Source organism: Geotrypetes seraphini, chromosome 5 (genome assembly GCF_902459505.1).
Source record: "Geotrypetes seraphini chromosome 5, aGeoSer1.1, whole genome shotgun sequence".
In the NCBI taxonomy this organism is placed as follows: domain Eukaryota; kingdom Metazoa; phylum Chordata; class Amphibia; order Gymnophiona; family Dermophiidae; genus Geotrypetes; species Geotrypetes seraphini.
In genome coordinates, this window is record NC_047088.1 from 161,740,965 (window position 1) to 161,760,085 (window position 19,121).

The 19,121-nt window shown below is 44.1% G+C and overlaps 1 protein-coding gene across 1 annotated transcript in view; it reads left to right on the plus strand.

Annotated features, from left to right (window-relative positions):
* UNC80 (unc-80 homolog, NALCN channel complex subunit) overlaps positions 1-19,121 on the plus strand; it is a 392,207-nt gene that overhangs the window by 225,999 nt on the left and 147,087 nt on the right. Inside the window, 4 exon segments of the mRNA XM_033945805.1 lie at positions 2,372-2,558; positions 6,058-6,189; positions 8,169-8,312; positions 17,642-17,742. Of these exon segments, the coding sequence (XP_033801696.1) occupies positions 2,372-2,558; positions 6,058-6,189; positions 8,169-8,312; positions 17,642-17,742 (564 nt within the window).

Consider the following 19,121-nt stretch of genomic DNA (forward strand, 5'->3'; position numbering starts at 1 on the left):
GATGTGCCTGAGACTGTTTAATGTGACGTTCATTGCAGTACCCACTAGGGTGCCTCTCTGCTCTGCTGAGATGTGTGGCCACCTGAAGCTGTCATACAAGCTGGAATGTATTGTTTCTTTCACATCTTTGAGTGGTGGGAGGAGGTCAGTGACCACTGGGGGAGTAAGGGGAGGGGGGAGGGTCATGCCTTAATCCCTCCTGTGGTCATCTGGACAGTTTGGTCGTTTGGGCACCTTTTTGGCCCTTATTCATTTTTAAAACAGATCTAGTCCCAAATGTCTAAATGGTCCCCTGGATTTTTTGTTAAATAATTATCGCTGTAAAACGTCCAAGTTTTAAGCCTGCTCAAAACATGCCTTAACCCTCACCCCCCACTCCACCCCCTTGGAATTTAGACAAATAGGGGGATAACCAGCCTAGAAAACCATCTAAAATAAGGGTTTTGATAATAGTGATTTGGATGTTTTAGTAAGAAAAACATCCAAATGCCTCTTTATGCCATTTTGGGGAGGATGTTTTTCTCTTTTGAAAATGAACCCCTCAGGTCAGTGTCTCTCAAACTGTATGCCACAGCACAGTGGTGTGCCCCGAAGATATTCAGGATGTGCCACAAGAGATTCCAGAATTTTACTTTGTTTTTAAAAATTCCCTTTATAAGTATAAGAACATAAGAACTGCCATCTCCAGATCAGACCTTAGGTCCATCAAGTCCGGCGATCCGCTCACGCAGAGGCCCAGCCAGGTGTAACCTGGCGAAAACTTAGTCACCCGTATCCTTCTATGCATCTTTTGAGGAGATGTGCATCTAACTTGCCTTTAAATCCTATAACGGTGGGTTCCTCAGCAACCTCCACCGCGAGAGCGTTCCAGGTGTCCACCACTCGTTGTGTGAAGCAGAACTTCCTGGCATTTGTCCTGGGCTTGTCCCCCCTCAGCTTCAGTCCATGACCTCTTGCCTTGATCACATTTGACATCATAAATAACTTTTTATCCTGCTCTATCTTGTCGATTCCTTTTATTATTTTAAAAGTCTCAATCAGATCCCCTCGCAGTCTCCTCTTCTCAAGGGAGAATAGTCCCAGTTTTTTAAGTCGTTCTTTGTAGTTCAAGTTCTCCATACCTTTAACTAGCTTCGTTGCTCACCTCTGCACCCTCTCCAGCAGTTTTATATCCTTCTTTAGGAAGGGAGACCAGTGTTGGACACAGTATTCCAAGTGTGGTCTGACCATTGCTCTATAAAGCGGCATTATGATCCTCTCCGATCAACTTGGAATCTACTCCGATCTTTCTTTATCATGACCAACATTCTATTTGCTTTCTTTGCTGCTGCCGCGCATTGTGCAGACGGTTTCAGGGTCCTATCTATCAGTACCCCCAGGTTCTTTTCTTGTTCGCTCTTACCCAGAGTTGCACCTGACATGCTATACTTGTACTCCTTGTTCTTTCTGCCCAAATGCATTACCTTGCATTTTTCTACATTAAACTTCATCTGCTATTTCTCTGCCCATTTCTCTAACTGGCTCAAATCTCTTTGTAGTTCCTCACTGTCCTTTTGTGATCTGATTGCCCGACATAACTTCATGTCGTCTGCAAACTATACTAGAATAGATGACATGTACGTAGCATATGCAAGAGTCTGTCAATGTTATGAGCGTCTATGTGCTTAAGGATACAGCCATCCAGACAAGCATCATTCTTTGACGTGATTGGTCCTTGAAAACTAAAGGCAAGTAGTTTTAGTTTTATTTTATTTTTTATACAGTAGTTATCCTAACTTGAGCAACAAAGGCTTTGTTACCATTTGGATCTTCTTATCTTTGCAAACACCTCTGACAGAAATTAAATTTTAAGAAAAAGAGAACAGCTGCAGATGGTGGATGATGAAATGAATGTTTGCTTGTCGACTCTCGAGCTGCGTTTTGAGTTAATATGCACTCAAACACAAGCACATCCATTGCATTGTTTAGCAATTCTATTCTATCTACTTTATTGTCTATCTGCATTGTTGTTACAATTACCCATACATAGCTTAAAGAACTTTAAATAAATAAGTCTCAAATTAAATTTTTTGTTGGTTTTGCAATTTTATACTTTCAATTATAATGTGCTGCGAAAAACATTTGCTCAATTTAGTGTGCCAGAGCTAAAACAGTTTGAGACACGGCCTTAGGTATTCAAACGGCACATAGCAGTTATAGACTTGCCCTTTGAAGGTGTAAACTATGTTGTGTTTATTAATGAAACCAGCGTGCACTTTGATAGATTTTGAGTTATGAAAATATAATATAGAGTGATGTGAAGACTTTTAAAAGGAACCGTAAACATTGTAGTTGTAGGCTTATTCAGTCACTTAAAATCTGCCTTTCCTAGAAATCATTCTCAGCAAGAGCTGTATCCCGTTCCCATCAGCGTGCAGAGCACATCCTGAAGAACCTGCAGCAAGAGGAAGAGAAGAAGCGACTAGGCCGGGAAGCGAGTCTGATCACAGCTATTCCAGTCACCCAAGAGGCCTGCTATGAACCCACCTGCTCCCCCAACTCAGAACAGGAAGAAGAAGGTGCATGTCCAGATCCTAGAGACCAAGGACAACTGCTAGATTGGCCTAGTTGCAGTGGAGTAGCAAGGGTGAAAGGCACCCAGGGCAGTGGAACCCCTCCTCCACCCTCGTCTCCTCCCTCCTGTTCCTTCCCTGATCTTCCTCCTGCCGTGCACATGCTCCCTTCCCTTGTACCTCTAGTCTCTTGTACCTCTAGTTGTCCACCGCCATGAACAACAAGAACTTCAACGTGCTCCTTGCGGCCCCATCGGCTCTCCCTCTGATGTCACTTCCTATGCGTGGCACCCAAAAGTGATGTCAGTAGGAGAGATGATGAGGTCAGGAGGAGAACAAGCAAGAAGTGGAACCAAGTGGAACTGCATAACAGTGCTTTCTACGATGCATTAGGATGCTTAACTTCTAGCCCACTGTACCAAGGACCCCTGAGGAAGGCAACCTCGTTGCCGAAATACGGACCGTGTAGGGTCTATTGCTTTGATACACAGGGTCTGCTGATTTTTTATACAACACTATTTTTATGTTTTGTAAACTATTGACATTGGCCACAGTTGCAAAGTTTGATTTTGACGGTAATGCATTGTATTTTAAGATACAACAATAAACATAGATTTTCACTTCTGAACGTCCAGGACTCGGCTCCACTTCTTGCTTGTTTTACTATTGATTTCTGGGGTACCAAGGTTCTTCACTGTGTGGCGTTGGACTGTTTTCTGGCAGTGACCACCCCACCGTGTTTTGGTGTTTCTTCGTGAGGTCAGGAGGAGCCCATTGAAGTGGTTGCTTGCGGTGGTGAACAGCTAGAGGTATGGGGGAAGGGAAGGGGGTGCACCCATGGTGAGGGGAGGAGTAGGAAGAGGCAGGGGTTATTACAATCCATCTGAAGTGGTTGCCAGCATACAGTCACTTGAGTTATCAGCATAGGTGCTGTGGGTGCTTGAGCACATCCAATATTAAACGATCTCCTTGATGGTGACCAGGAAGCATTAATTGTGTTGTATTTAGCAACCCCAATCATTTTGAAAAGTTGGCTCTTATGGTACCAGTACTGCATGGTTTTGCTTATTTCTGTAACAAATATAGGTGGGCTTTTACAAAGGTGTGTTTCCAAGCAGAGCCGTCTGTAAAAAAAAAAACCATAGTAACATAGAGGCTGATATTCAAAGACTTTAGGCTCCTCTTTGAATAAGCACTTGGCCTGATTTCCTAAATTTACCCGACAACCCCTCTGCAGTCTTTGGAAATCCCCCCCAGCAAACATACCCCCAATCAACCAGAGCTCCCAACCCCTAAAAACATATTAGGTAGTAAGCATTCAAGTCCTGCACCCACCTCCATTGCTCCTTCTTGAGCCACCACCCTCTACCCTTCTGTAGGCCTCCTAGACTTACTTCAAGAAAATAGTGGTGCTCTAAAGTAGGGTTACCATATTTTAGGCCGCAAACATGGACATATTGCCCCGCCCAGTTCTGCCTCCAGCCCTGCCCTGTTCCACCCCCAGCCCAACCCCCATAAAGCCTCCTCTCTTCTTCCCCGATGAGCACTGGCTGCCTCTAGAGGGCCTGGAGCATGTGTGGATGTGTGTGATGTTATCCGTGCATGCTCAGAGGCTCCCCAGATGCAGCCAGAGCTCGTCGGGGCTTTACAAAACCTGGACAAACTGCCAGGTTTTGGAAAGTCCATCTGGGCATCTGGACAGTCCTCTACAAAAGAGGACATGTCCAGCTTTTCCTGGGATTGTAGCATAAGAGTCCGGCTTTTCCTAAGGACTGTAGCATAAGAGTGATCTCCAGTTTCTTTTGTGAGCACTGGTTTCAAAATGGTACCCACAACCCATAGTAGAAGTCACATGGTACTTACTACCTCTAAGGGTCAGGCTGCCATACAAGGCAAAAGGCCCTTATGTGACAGCCAAACTCCTACTGTAGCACCATTTTGAATCTGGTGCCAGCAGGGGCAGGAGCAAGTAGGGATCGATCCTGCCCTGTGATTCCTAGACCACCATAAATTTCTTGCAGTAGGCTTGAGGGCCCTATGAGAGGGAGAGTCTCTATGGGGGGAGGGTCTGGAGGCCAAGGGTGGTGGAGCCAGCTTGAATGGTTACTACCTAATGTGTCTTCAGGAAGATAGAGGGTCTGGGAGAGTTGGAGGTAAGTTTGTGGGGAGTCTTTGCTGGGAGGAAGTGGAAAAGGGGAAGGAGATAATGCCGCTGACCCAGATGTATATTGCTGGTGCACAGAGATAGCAAGTGTTTTAATATTGACAGTACAGGTCATGATTTTAGTAAACGCAATGAGTTTTGTGAGTTTTTATATATTGAAATATGTTAAATTGTGAACTACCTAGCATAGGAGAGAGAGTACAGTATACAAATCTTGTAAATAAATAAATTAAATTAATAAATATGGCCAGCACTGAAGATCTGAGTCTAAATTAGCCAGCAGCGGCCATTGTTTACAAAAATGCTGGCTACCGCCAGCTCAGTATTGACCCTTATATTTTCATATCTTTCCATTCTATAATCACAGTTACAAGACTACAGGGGAGGAGTCAGACTTCAGTAACAAATTGTCTTCTGCAGGTGGGGAGGAAAAAAAGGAAGGGGAGAGGATTGTTTCAACAGATGTAGGCCTGCACAGGCTGAGTTGTTCTGTGTCCCCGTTCCCCCATCCCTCTACCCCCATTTGGTGCCATTGCCTGTGGATTCCTCCAGAATGCCATAGCAAGGATCCTAGGTGAATGCATTGAGTAAAGGCCATGAACACTACCTCTGCAGCATATATAGCTATAACTCGTCTAGGCAGGTATTTTGGGAATGGCAGGGAGAGGATGGGACTATATTACAGGGAAATAGGGGAAGGTGGACATTGCTATGGGTGAGTTAGAATGTGGGTCTCTCGGATGCAGGGCTTCCAAACTCTGGCAACTGGGAATCCCAGACAAGTAAACAGAAGAGGAACCTTCATCTCATGGTTGAATTAACATTTTGCCACTAAATTGCCCAATTGTGCTACGGGATTTTCTATTTCTTTCAATACAAATTGTTTCAAATAAGCAAAAAAAACTTTCTGCATCAAAATATTAGTGCTCAGAAAATCTATGATATTGGCAAAGTAAATCATTATACTAAGTACTGTGAGGATTAGTTGCTGATAGTATTTTATTTATTCAATTTTCTATATTTTCTCCCAAGGGAGCTCAGAATGGTTTACATGAATTTATTCAGGAACTCAAGCATTTTTTCCTGTCTGTCCCAGTGGGCTCACAATCTATCTAATGTACCTGGAGCAATGGAGGGATTAAGTTACTTGCCCAGGATCACAAGGAGCAGTGTGGGTTTGAAACTGAGGCTGAGGCTGTAGTTTTAACCAATGCACCACACTCTCCCACCTTGTAAAGGCTTGATTACTATGACAGTTGCCAATAGAACCTTTCTGAAGGCATCTTGCACTACGTTTGTACAATGCACATCAGGATTCACATCTCCAGTTTTCCTTGTCAGTAGAAGAAGCCAGCAATCTGGCATCCCGACGTTTGTCTGTGAGCCCGTCCTGCACCTCCAGTACATCCCACAGGAATTACTCCTTTCGGCGTGGCTCAGTTTGGTCAGTACGTTCTGCGGCCAGTGCTGAAGGTAAGACTTCCTGTTTGTGATATGCATTTATTCATAGGTTAACATTCAATTGCATTGATTTAATACACTAAGAGATCTGTGCTTATCATGTTTAGGGTTACCATATTTTTCTTGGCAAAATCCTGGATGCCTGGCCACGCCCTGTTCTGTCCCTGACCATGCCCCATTCTGCCTTCAGACCGCCCCATTCTGCCTTTGGAACAGCCCCATTCTACCCCAGCCCCGCCCCCCCAAAAGTCTCATCTCATTATTTCTGACCTCCAGGCCATGTTCGGGGGCCTCCAAGCACGCGCAGATGCTTATGAAGTCATACGTTCATAATCAGAGGCCCTCCACACATGGCCAGAGCTTTCCATAACCCAGACAACTGCTGGGTTTTGGAAAGTCTGTCCAGGCACCCAGACAGTCCTCTAAAAAGAGGACATGTCCAGGTTTTCCCGGATGTCTGGTAACCCTAATCATGTGGCAAGGCTTCCAGATTGCTGAAGGCAGTGTGTTCAACTGACTGATGCTGCTGGTGACCCAAAGATTGCTGTTTTGCCTTCAGCGGACCGGAGCATCATGCAGACACATGGCCCCCCGTTCTAATGCCTATGCCTGAATGTACACCACCACAATAGCCTTTTTGCAGGTGTCTTTAATACTTAGGTACAGTAGGCAAATCTGTTTCTACATGACATACAATTTAAAGGTAAAAAAAAGAGAAAACTGAAGTGAGATTTAAACTCGTGTCCCCTAGTTTATAGTCCTCTGCACTGATCACTAGGCTACCCCTCAGAATTGCTTGCTGCTGTGTACAAAAAGCCCATAATATCCGATGTTGTCTTAGATCAGTGGTCTCAAACACTCGGCCCGGAGGCTACATGCGGCCTGCCAGGTACTATTTTGAGGCCCTCAGTATGTCTATCATAATCACAAAAGTAAAATAAAACAGTTTCTTGATCATATGTCTCTTTAGCTATAAATTACAGTATTATTATTAAGACTTAGCCAAAAGGAAAGATTTATAAACTATAAAGAGTTTTACCTCATGCAAAGTTGTCATTTCTTTAATAAGACATTAACTATTTTTTTATGAGGCCCTCCAAGTACCTACAAATCTAAAATGTGGCCCTGCAAAGGATTTGAGTTTGAGACCACTATCTTAGATCCTAGTATCCCTTTCCAGTGTCACAATAAGGGGAGAGTTAAGGGAACAGTAACTAATGGAGGATGACTTTATCACTCCAGTGGTCAGCTACTCATTCTGGGCACCATTCTGTACTCTGGATATGATTGAAGCAGATCTAACTTAGAATGGCTCTCTTTTTAGACCTGGATTTCTTCCCTTTCAATTATCACTGTTGGATGTCCTAGTTTTGAACCCTCCCTAGTCCCACTCAGATCATACCCACAACATACCCCTTGTATTTAGACACATCGCAGCCTAGAACATTTAAATTCCGCCATTAGAAAATTGCCATGTGGATGTTTTTAGCAGATTGACCTTTTTTCACCATTGTGAAATGTTCATGTGCTTCAAAAATGAGTAGTAACAAAAAATGGAGAAAAGAGCAGATAATAATCAAGATAATATATAAAAAGAACAGGTTTTTTTTCATATATATATTATCTTCAAAAATGATTCCCATAGATTCTGGCCATTCTGGGATCTGAACAACCATAATTTGTGTTCTGTGGCCTGTAAAATTGCACAAAGAATCACTTATGCAGTCAGCCTATTGGTTTCCAAAAGTCTGGAAAATATTGATTTTAATGTTCACTATCTGAGATGGCCTCATTCGTGCCTGTGTCTTTGGAGGAAGTTAAAATACAAAGCCAGTACTTATTCCTTGGATCCCAGTCCTTCATGGCATCTGGGCTGGGAGAATATTATTAATTCTTTGTTTGGGGATGGTTCTTTTCCAACCAAATTAAACAGAACGTGTTGCAACAGTGCGGGTTTCTGGAAGCATTCAATTTCTTTGCCATTGTTTCAGATGAAGAACACGCTACAGAGCACACGCCAAATCACCATGTGCCGCAGCCTCCTCAGCCTGTGTTTCCAGCATGCATCTGTGCTGCTGTACTGCCTATTGTCCACCTGATGGAGGATGGTGATGTCCGTGAGGACGGAGTAGCAGGTATTTATTTATTTACCCCCTCTTTTACGAAACCACGCTAGCGATTTCTAGCATGGGGAGCCGCGCTGAATGGCCCTCACTGCTCCCGAAGCTCATAGGAACTCAATGAGTGTTGGGAGCAGCACAGGCCATTCAGCACGGCTCTCTGCGCTAAAAACCGCTAGCGCGGTTTCGTAGAAGAAGGGGTTAGTTTTATAGCCTGTCCTACCTAGGAGTCTAGAATGGGTTACAAGGATACATACACAGTAGTTTTCATGATCAATAACGAACTACAGAAAATTGAGATGGCTTTTAATAACATACATGCTATGGGGAAACTAAGAACATACATGCTATAGTGAATCTACATGCTACAGGATCAATAATGAGCTACAGGAATAGTACACACGTGTTACAGAAAATTGAGACAATTTTTTTTTTATATGACACACATGCTATGGGAGGGGGTTGAGAACACCTATGCTTTAGTTAAACTATGAGAATTCAAACTATATGGAGTTTCAGAATGGTATCTGCATGGCCGTAATGGATAAGAGCACAGTATTGGCTGACAGATGCAGGTGCCCCAAGTTACGGTACATCAGTTCCAGCCCAGTTAAAGTTTGAGACGAGGAGCAAGTTGGTTCATGAACAATAGAATCTTTACTGCCTTCCGGAAGGGCAGTAGGTTGTCAATTTCCCTGATAATAATAATAATAATAATTTTATTCTTATATACTGCCATACCACCAGAGCAGGAGGGAGTTGGTTCCATAGTTTAGGCATGCTATATGAGTATGATTGATTCCGGGCTGTTTCCAGGTGGAGGCGCAGGGCCGCCATCAGGGCAGTACTACCAGTCCTGCATTCAGGGGCCCGGAGGTGACAGGGGGCCCGGGCTCCCCCAAGGTCCTAGGCAGTGTTCCCTCTAAGGCAGCAGTCTCAAACACGCAGCCCACGTGTGGCTCTCCAGGTTTTATTTGTGGCCTGCGGTCTGGAGGCGATCATTCTCTTCCTTTTGGAGCAGCAGCCGGCTCGTTCGTTCAAAGCCGCGGGTTGGCAGCTCCTTGCGCTATCCACTCCTGCATCGGAAGCCTCTCTGACGTCACAACATCAGAGAGGCTTCAGACGCAGGCGCGGATCTCGCAAGGAGGCTTTGAATGGAATGAGCTGGCCAGACACGCTGCTGCTCCAGTGGCGTACCAAGGGGGGGCGGTCAACTGTTCTCCTTAGAGTGCAGCTCGCGGCTCGTCTAGAGCAGTGGTGCCCAACCTGCTTCCCTTCCCTTCTCACTGCTGCCATCGGGATCAGGCCGGCACCATGCTCTTTGATCTCCCTGCTTCTCTTCCCTGCGGGGCCGACCAACTCTCGCGGCGGCCCGACGTCAATTCTGACGTCGAGAGGACGTTCTGGCTAGCCAATCGCTGCCTGGCTGCCCGGAACGTCCTTTCCGACGTTAGAATTGACGTCGGGCGGCGAGAGTTGATCGGCCCCCGTGCAGAAGATTGCGGCAGCAGCCTATTCCGCAGCGGTGGTGGCATGGGGGAAGCAGGAAGGAAGAAAGAAAGAAGGTGGGGGGGGGAGGGACAGGGAGCCAGAAAAAAAAAAGTTAAAAATGGGGCACGGAGGAAGGAAGGAAGAAAGAAAGAAGGGAGGGGGGAACAGGGAACCAGAAACAAAGCAAAAAAATGGGGCACAGAATCAGAGATAGACAGACATAGAGAAAGAAAGAAAAAGTTGAGGGAGGGAATGAGGTCTGGAGGAGAGGAAGCATACAGGAGGCTGAAAGAAGGGAAGAAATATTGGATGCACAGTCAAAAGAATAAAGTGCAACCAGATGAAATTACCAAACAAAGGTAGGAAAATGATTTTATTTTCAATTTAGTGATCAAAATGTGTCTGAATTTATATATGCTGTCTATATTTTGCACTATGGCCCCCTTTTACTAAATCGCAATAGTGTTTTTTAGTGCAGGGAGCCTATGAGCGTCGAGAGCAGCGCTGGGCATTTAGCGCAGTTCCCTGCGCTAAAAACTGCTATTGTGGTTTAATAAAAAGGATGGGGAGTATATTTGTCTATTTTTGCATGGTTGTTACTGAGGTGACAATGCATAGAGTCATCAGCCTTGACTTCTTTGAAAAAAACCCAGAATAGGAATGATAATTAACATTTTCTCAGCGTATAGTGTGCTTTGTGTTTTTTAATTTTATTTTTGGTAGATCATTTTGACTTGGTCATTTTAAAGTAGCTCGCAAGCCCAAAAAGTTTGGGCATCTTTGAGCTAGAGCGTTGAAACTGTGTATTAATATTTTATCCCCCCTTTTACAAAACTGTGGAGCGTTTTTTAGCGCCAGCCATGGTGGTAGCAGCTCAGAATTCTATGAGCGTCAGGGCTGTTACCACCGTGGCTAAAATCCACACTACAGTTTTGTAAAAGGGGGAGGGGTTAGTTTGTGATGACATATTCCATACTAGGCGAAGGTGTTTTCTGTGTTCTATGTGTTTGAAAGACATGGTTTTCTGTTAGGATTGACGATGTAGGATTGATCTGTGCTGGTCTGGCTTGTTTAGTTTTACAATGGGTGTATTGATGTACTGCTCACTGCAATATGTAAGATGCTGCCTTTTCCTAGGTACTCATGTGTGACGTGTGGTTTGTTACTAAAAATCATGATTTTCTTACAGATGGGGGGGGTGCCAAAAAATGATGGGTCCCGGGTGTTACATATGCTAGGTACGCCACTGTATGTAAAGATACCAGAAAGCTGGCGAAGCAAAAACTTTAAGTAAATTGTTATTCTTCTAAGTTTTGAGTATTTAACCCTCCCACAATCTCACGGGCACTTGTTTCAAGTTTCAAGTTTATTGAGATTTTGATTTAAACGCAATATCAAATATTTTCAATGCGTATAACAAAAATAAATTCGGGGAAATAAATAAAACCATTTGAACAATAAACATACAAACATATCCATAGATGATTAAAATTACATAAGGAGTACAAGGATAAACTACATTTGTTTAAAAATGCGTCCTCCGTGCCTGCTCATAAATTTGTGGAATATGTAACTTGTTGCTCATGCATATTTTTTTTTGCACACACCTCATCAATCCTTAGAGGGAACATTGGTCCTAGGCCACCATAGCACAAATTCCTGTATTATTCTTCTGCTGTGCACAACAATAAACAATAAACACTGCTGTCATACTTTTTTTTGTCCCCTGCCGATTTCCTGATAGCACCCCCCCCTCCCCCGGACAAAAGTGGGGGGGGGAAGGGGTGCTTGGGGGAGCCCAATAGGATTGCTCAGTAAGGGGCCAAGAAATTTCTGATGGCGGCCCTGTGGAGGCGGTTTGCTGGAGGGTTGGACAGCCTGAGTTCAAGTTGCGATCGGATGGGCCGCCGAGGATGGTAGATTGGAAGCTTCCTTGCTACGTAGTCGGGGGTCATGCCTTGGAAGCATTTAAAGACTAACATTAGTTGTTTGAAGATGGAGCGTTGGTGTATTGGAAACCAATGGTATCTGGTTGCTAGAACACTTGTTCACAGAGAGTCCCTTCGTTCAAGTGTTTAGATAGCATCCAAGTGTTAACAACAGTATCCAAATAACATGATTTCTTATCCAGAATGTCACTGTTGGGATCTGATTTAAAGTTTGGACCACAAGTAAGAGGGAAAGGTGCAAAATAATCTGGTGTGTACAGTTTTGAAATAGTTCATCATAGGATCAAGTATATACAGTAATTTCCTGCAGCAGGTTAAAAGGGAAAAAAATTCAAGAGAAAAAAGTTTTAGAAGCAAACCTTTTAGAACATAAGAACATAAGAACATAAGCGTTGCCTCTGCCGGGTCAGACCAGGGGTCCATCGTGCCCGGCAGTCCGCTCCCGCGGCGGCCCCCCAGGTCCATGACCTGAAAGTGTTCCCTACCTAACCTAAAATATCCATACCCTATTCGCTCAATGTCCTGTAAGGTAAACCTCTATCTGTACCCTGTTATTCCCTTTGCTTCCAGGAAATCATCCAGTCCCTTTTTGAACCCCAGAATTGTACTCTGTCCTATCACCTCTCCGGGAAGCGCGTTCCAGGTGTCCACCACCCTCTGAGTGAAGAAGAACCTCCTTGCACCAAATTTAAGAATCCAGCGATATTTCCATAGTAATTTGTTTTGCATGTATGATTTATTTTCTAATTGTTTTTTTCATTACACTGCCTTGAGTGAATCCCTTCATAAAATCAATTAATAAAATCCCAAAATATAATTAAAATAAGTAGACAAATTGCTGGAAATTAAACCTTTAGGCTGTTTTGCCCTGTAACTTAGCATTGGAATTAGAGAATAACATGGGGACAAAATTTTTCCCCATCCCTGCGGGAACTCATTTTCCTGTCCGAACCCTGTAAGTTCTTTTCTTGTCCCTACCACATTTCTGCAAGCTCCGTCCTCATCTGCACAAGCCTCAAACACTTTAAAATCATAAGTGTTCAAGGCTTGTGCAGTTAAGGCAGAGCTTACAGGAATGAGGCAGGGACTGGAAAAGAACTCAAGGGATGGGACAGAAAAATGAGTTCCTGTGGGGAGGGGGAAAAATTTGTCCCCGTGTCGTTCTCTAATTAGAATTTCTTTGGCTCAGTACAGAAAAATGTTTCAAAACTGTTTAATGCTCAGCAGTAGCTACAGTCCAGGGGTGGGCAACTCCAGTCCTCGAGGGCTAGAATCCAGTCAGGTATTCAGGATTTCCCCAATGAATATGCATGAGATCTATTTGCATGTACTGCTTTCAATGCATAATCATTGGAGAAATCCTGAAAACCCGACTGGATTCCAGCCCTTGAGGACCGGAGTTGCCCACCTCTGAGCTACACATATAAGTTGTATGAGTAATCATTCTATTTTAGTCACTGGTTATGAAGCTAGGGCATTACTGTTTCATACCTGAGTGCCTGGTAGTCAAGTTTATAGACAAATTTGATGCTTGGCAGGCATGAGCTCACATACAGATGAAACTTATTTCCATAGATAATCATGAATTCTTTGAAAACATACTGTTGTACTGAAATTCAGAAAAAAGATAGCATTATCTATACAGGTATAATGTGCATTAAAGGGAGATAATTAGTAACTTGGTCTGGTCTCTATATCATTAAGGTACGAGAGGCCGCTGAAAAGTTCTCAGACCAACCATGAAGAGAATGATGTGGATTGTGGAGCCATGAAACTTACAAATTATTCAACACTTTTCTTGACACTTCGTTTCATTGAAATGAAAAGTATCAGGAAAAGTGTGGAATAACTAGTAAGTTTCATGGCTCCACATCATTTTCTTCTTGTTTGGGCTGAGCATTTTTCAGCAGCCCCTCGTGTGTTATTGTGACTCAAAGTCATATAAACAAAAATGTGATATTTATGCAACACAGAAAGGCTGATTTAGGGCCTCAAATTGTGTGATATGACAGCTAAACTTTATAGCACAAAACTCCAAAGGGGTATGGCTATGAAAGAAGCACTAGTGGATGAAATGAGGCCTTGTGCTAAAATTGCATGACCTGTGGTAAAATAACCCATCTTAACAGTAGCACACATTGATGAATTCTCCCTTAAGTGTTATTGTTTATTGAGAGCGTCTAGAAACATAGAAACATAGAAACAAACGGCAGATAAGGGCCACGGCCTATCTAGTCTGCCCACCCCAATGACCCCTACCTTTCTCTATGGATAGATCCCACGTGTCTATCCCTTTGGCCTTAAAATCAGGCACGCTGCTGGCCTCAATAACCTGAAGTGGAAGACTATTCCAGCGATCAACCACCCTTTCAGTGAAAAAGAATTTCCTGGTGTCCCCGTGCAGTTTCCCGCCCCTGATTTTCCACAGATGCCCCCTTGTTGCCTCGGGACCCTTGAAAAAGAAGATATCTTCTTCCACCTCGATGCGGCCCGTGAGATACTTGAATGTCTCGATCATGTCACCCCTCTCTCTCCGTTCCTCGAGTGAGTACAGCTGCAACTTATCCAGCCGTTCCTCGTACGGGAGATCCTTGAGTCCCGAGACCATCCGGGTGGCCATTCTCTGGACCGACTCCAGTCTCAGCACATCCTTACGGTAACGCGGCCTCCAGAATTGCACACAGTATTCCAGGTGGGGCCTCACCATGGATCTATACAATGGCATAATGACTTCAGGCTTACGGCTGACGAAACTCCTGCGTATGCAACCTATGATTTGCCTTGCCTTGGATGAAGCTTGCTCCACTTGATTGGCAGTCTTCATGTTCTCACTGACGATCACCCCTAAGTCTCGTTCTGTTTCAGTTCTTGTTAGGATCTCGCCATTAAGGGTGTAAGTCTTGCATGGATTTTGGCTGCCCAGGTGCATGACTTTGCATTTTTTGGCATTGAAGCTGAGTTGCCAGGACCTAGACCAGTGTTCCAGTAGGAGTAGGTCGTGCATTATGTTGTCGGGCACTGAATTTATGTCTGTTGTGTTTTTGCCCACTACATTGCTTAGTTTGGCGTCATCGGCGAATAATGTTATTTTGCCTCGCAGCCCTTTTGCCAAGTCTCTTATAAAGATGTTGAATAGGATCAGGCCCAGGACTGAGCTCTGCGGCACTCCACTGATCACCTCCGTCATTTCGGAGAGGGTGCCGTTCACCACTACCCTCTGAAGCCTACCTCCAAGCCAGTTCCCAACCCATTTTGTCAATGTGTCGCCCAATTCTATAGAACTCATCTTGCTCAGCAACCTGCGGTATGGTACGCTATCGAATGCTTTACTGAAGTCCAGGTATACGATGTCCAGGGACTCCCCAACATCCAGCTTCCTCGTCACCCAGTCAAAGAAGCTGATCAGGTTGGATTGGCAGGATCTCCCCTTAGTAAATCCATGTTGACGGGGATCCCGTAGATTCTCCTCATTCAGGATCGTATCCAATTGTCGTTTGATTAGAGTTTCCATTAGTTTGCACACTACTAATGTGAGACTCACTGGTCTGTAGTTTGCTGTCTCCATCTTGGAGCCTTTCTTGTGGAGTGGAATGACGTTAGCCATCTTCCAGTCCAACGGGACGTTACCCGTACTAAGGGAGAGATTGAAGAGCGCTATCAATGACTGGGGAGTCAATTCAGAACAGTTTACATGAGCTGCTGTAATGGTGCTACAATGCGTGAGCTTCATGTATTCTGTAAAAGTGTGTTTAAGTGCCATAGTGCTCACATGGAAGAAGCATGAATGTAGCTGCCAGTTACGTGTGCACACAATTTAGAAAATATTGCAAGTTACATGTGCCCATGCCACATTTATGTGACTATAGTTACACCAGGTTGACAGCTGGTATAACTGTGGCTGTGTATGTGTAGGCGTACTGACTGATACCAGGTTACACAAATATTCTATAATGGAAACTGGCCACCCAGATGCCATTATAGAATAGATCTCACTGCATGGCATAGAGGTACCTAAAAGGAAGAGCCCATTTATAGAATTGCTCCCAAGTTCCTATAGCTAAGGTCTCATCAGCTGTCTATAAATAAATATATTAGCATCCATCTCCACTGTACACACTCTAATGGAATGGATTTTAATAATAATAAGTATTTTTATATACCACAATACCACAAAGAGTTCAGAGCGGTTACAGACGAAGAGACTGTATACAGATAGCGATATTACAAAAAACTTTCAAAATTACATTAGCATGGAAAGATTAATCAAGTTTTTTCCTGGAAGTGTTCTTGCAATTGCAGAATAGGAGAGGGGATCTTTCATAGGAAATACAGAATTAGGTCTTGTCTTGAGGTAGAAATCAGAACAGTAGAATCTCAGCTATCCGGCAACCATGGGGATTGGTGGATACCGCATAATTGTTTTTCTTGGTTACTTGAGAGTGTGTTCAAAACCTTGTCTAGCACAGTCTCAATTCCCCCCTCCATCCCACTTCGAAGCACCAGAACAGCAGCGGTCCTGAGCCACAAAACCCTCCTCCGTCCTTCAAGCCTCGAAGTAGCAGAATCAGGAAGTGGTCCTGAGCCGCGAACCCCATCGCTCCCTCCCTCTCTCCCTTCCTTACCAAAAGCACATCAGAGGAAAGGCTCTGCTGGCCGCAAGTAGCCTGCTTTGAGGCTGCATCCTGCTGACCTCTGTGCTTCTAGTAAGGAAGGGAGAGAGGGAGGGAGCGAAGGAGCAAGGGGGTTCACGGCTTAGGACCAATGCCTGCTTCTGCCACTAAGCAGCTTGAAGAAGTGAGGAGGGCTTTGCGGCTCAGGACCACTGCCATGCTGGTGCTTCTGGGTGGGAGGGAAGAGGGTTCGTCACTCAGCTCCTTTGGGGCTTAAGGGAGGGGGTTTGCAGCTCACGACACTGCCACACAGGTGCTTCTTGTCGGGAGGGAAGTGGGGTTCACGGTTCAGGACTGCTGCCACTTGTAGTTCTTCGGGGCTTGAGGGAGGGGAAGGGAGTTTGTGGCTGAGAACTGCTGGTGCTTCAGGGGGATTTTTTTGTTGCCGGTTGGGTGAGCGTCCTAGTTACCTGAGACCCAGTAAACTGAGATTCTACTGTAAGTAATTTTAACTATTTTATTTTTTTATTTATTTGTATTTAGCTCATACCTTTTCAGTATTCACTCAAAGTGAGTTACATTCCAGTACACAAACCCCCTGTTTTACTAAGGTGTGCTATGTGTTTTAGCGCGTGTTTAGCGTGCGTTTGTCCTTAGACTAACATGCACGTGTTAGCGTTTAGCGCGTGGTTAGCGTGCCCTAATATTTAGCGCGCGCTAAAACGCTTAGTGCACCTTAGTAAAAGCAATCCTAAATTTGTGATATTCACTAATTTTTAAGTTTGGATACAATGAGCTGAAGGAGAGCCACCAAATATCTTCCTTTGCGAGGTCACAACACTGTTGACCAGGGTGTGCCAATGACATCCACCCCACCAGCCCACTGGTTTTTGACCTAAGGGCCGCCGCGTGAGCGGACTGCGGGGCACAATGGACCACTGGTCTGACCCAGCAGCAGTAATTCTTATGTTCTTATGTTACGTTCTAAAAATCAAGGGTGCATTGAGAATCAACATCCTCACACATGGGTGAAGTGGCACCATGCTTATAAAGAGCTCAAATTCGTGTCAGTCAATTTATCCATCCAATAGGTCACATTAAATGTTCTCAACAGATTTATTTTTTCTAACAGGCAAATTCTGTTTCAGATTGTGAGCGTTAATTCTCCAATTATATCAAAAGGTGCAATAAAATATTCCTGTAAATTTTTTGAACTGGAGTGGCTTTTCCTCTAATAGGAAGGACTCTAAATTGGTTTTCTTTTTCTTTCTTTCTTCCTTCCTTCCTTTTATAGTGAGTGCAGTAGCCCAGCAGGTCCTCTGGAACTGTCTCATTGAAGATCCTTCCACCGTACTTCGACATTTCTTAGAAAAACTCACCATAAGTAATCGCCAGGTACAACCGTCTAGTTCTCTTTATCACCTTGCACTTTCTTATTATATGGAGTGTTGCAGAAAGACTGTCTTAAAATATTACAGAAGTGATTTATTTAAAGATTTAGATGTGTAAAATAGTCAGTTATATGCGGAAAATGGCATTTAAGTACCAATTGTACAGCAAGTGCTGCTTCGTTCTTGTATGCCTGTGGCTCACCCAGATTTAAAGAGGGCACGTTCTGGATGTGGTTTGGATGAGAGAGTAATTTGATAAAGTTGTGGTTAGTTTTTTGACTTAATAAAATATTAGCATAGATGCGAAAGAATGCGACACTATGCGTGCTTGCACGTGGCACGTATGTTGTCAGGGCAGCGGCTGGCTTGGCTCAGGAGCTAAGAAGTCATGCGCATGCTTGTACAGGATGGCGGCCAGCTTGAATTGGGAGCCAGGAGGTGCTGGCGGATGGCAGAGGCACCGGCCGAAGCAGGAGGGCAGCTGCATGGTGAACCCGAGGGAAGGAAGTCTCCCCGCTGAAGGGGCTGCGGCACCAACAGGCCAGTACCCACCCCTGGGCCACCATATCTGTGAGCTCATTTTGAGAGTCAACACTCGTTTTGTGAGGCACGATTTGCAGGAGTGTTTGCTCGTCTTGCAAAACACTCACAAACTGTGTTTCTCGCATACCGAGGTTTGACTATACCTCAAAATGCCATGTTTAGTGTGCCTAGTGTGAAATACGTACATTTCAAATTTTTAGCATCGCAACTTGGATGTTCTTTTCCAGACCTTGATGACCTAAGCACCTAAATGCCTGAATGTTCTTGAATGTATTGTATAATGATCTTTCCTGTCAAAATTTGGAGCTTTTTCTATGCTTTTAATGTTTTTAGGATGTAAATCTCCTAGATCCTTGTATTTTGGTAGAGGCGGTATAGCACAGTGGTCCCCATTTATCAAGCCGCTGCTGTAAAAGCTTCGGCACTCATATAATTACTATGAGTGTGGGAGCTTTCACCATAGCAGCCGGTAATAAAAACCCCTAATGCGGCTTGATAAAAGGGGGCCATGTTTTTATATAATAATAATAAAAACATTGGGCTTCACTGAGGCGATTTTAGAAGCATCATGCACCATTTGTACCTGCAGCTGGAAAATTTAAATATGTAAATTGAAATATACATACAAATAATGACTTTAGATTTTACAGAAACATGTTCTTAGCATAGTTGGAAAACAGCATTGTGAGACACACAGCTCTCATTTTTGCCGAGTTTTCGTGGCATGCTTGAGGGGGTCACTATGATTACCTCTCTAGCATTCAAAAATAGCACAAATTATTAAAATTTAGGGTTTCAGAGTACAGCACCTCTTGGACCTGCAGGTTTGCAAAATCTGCC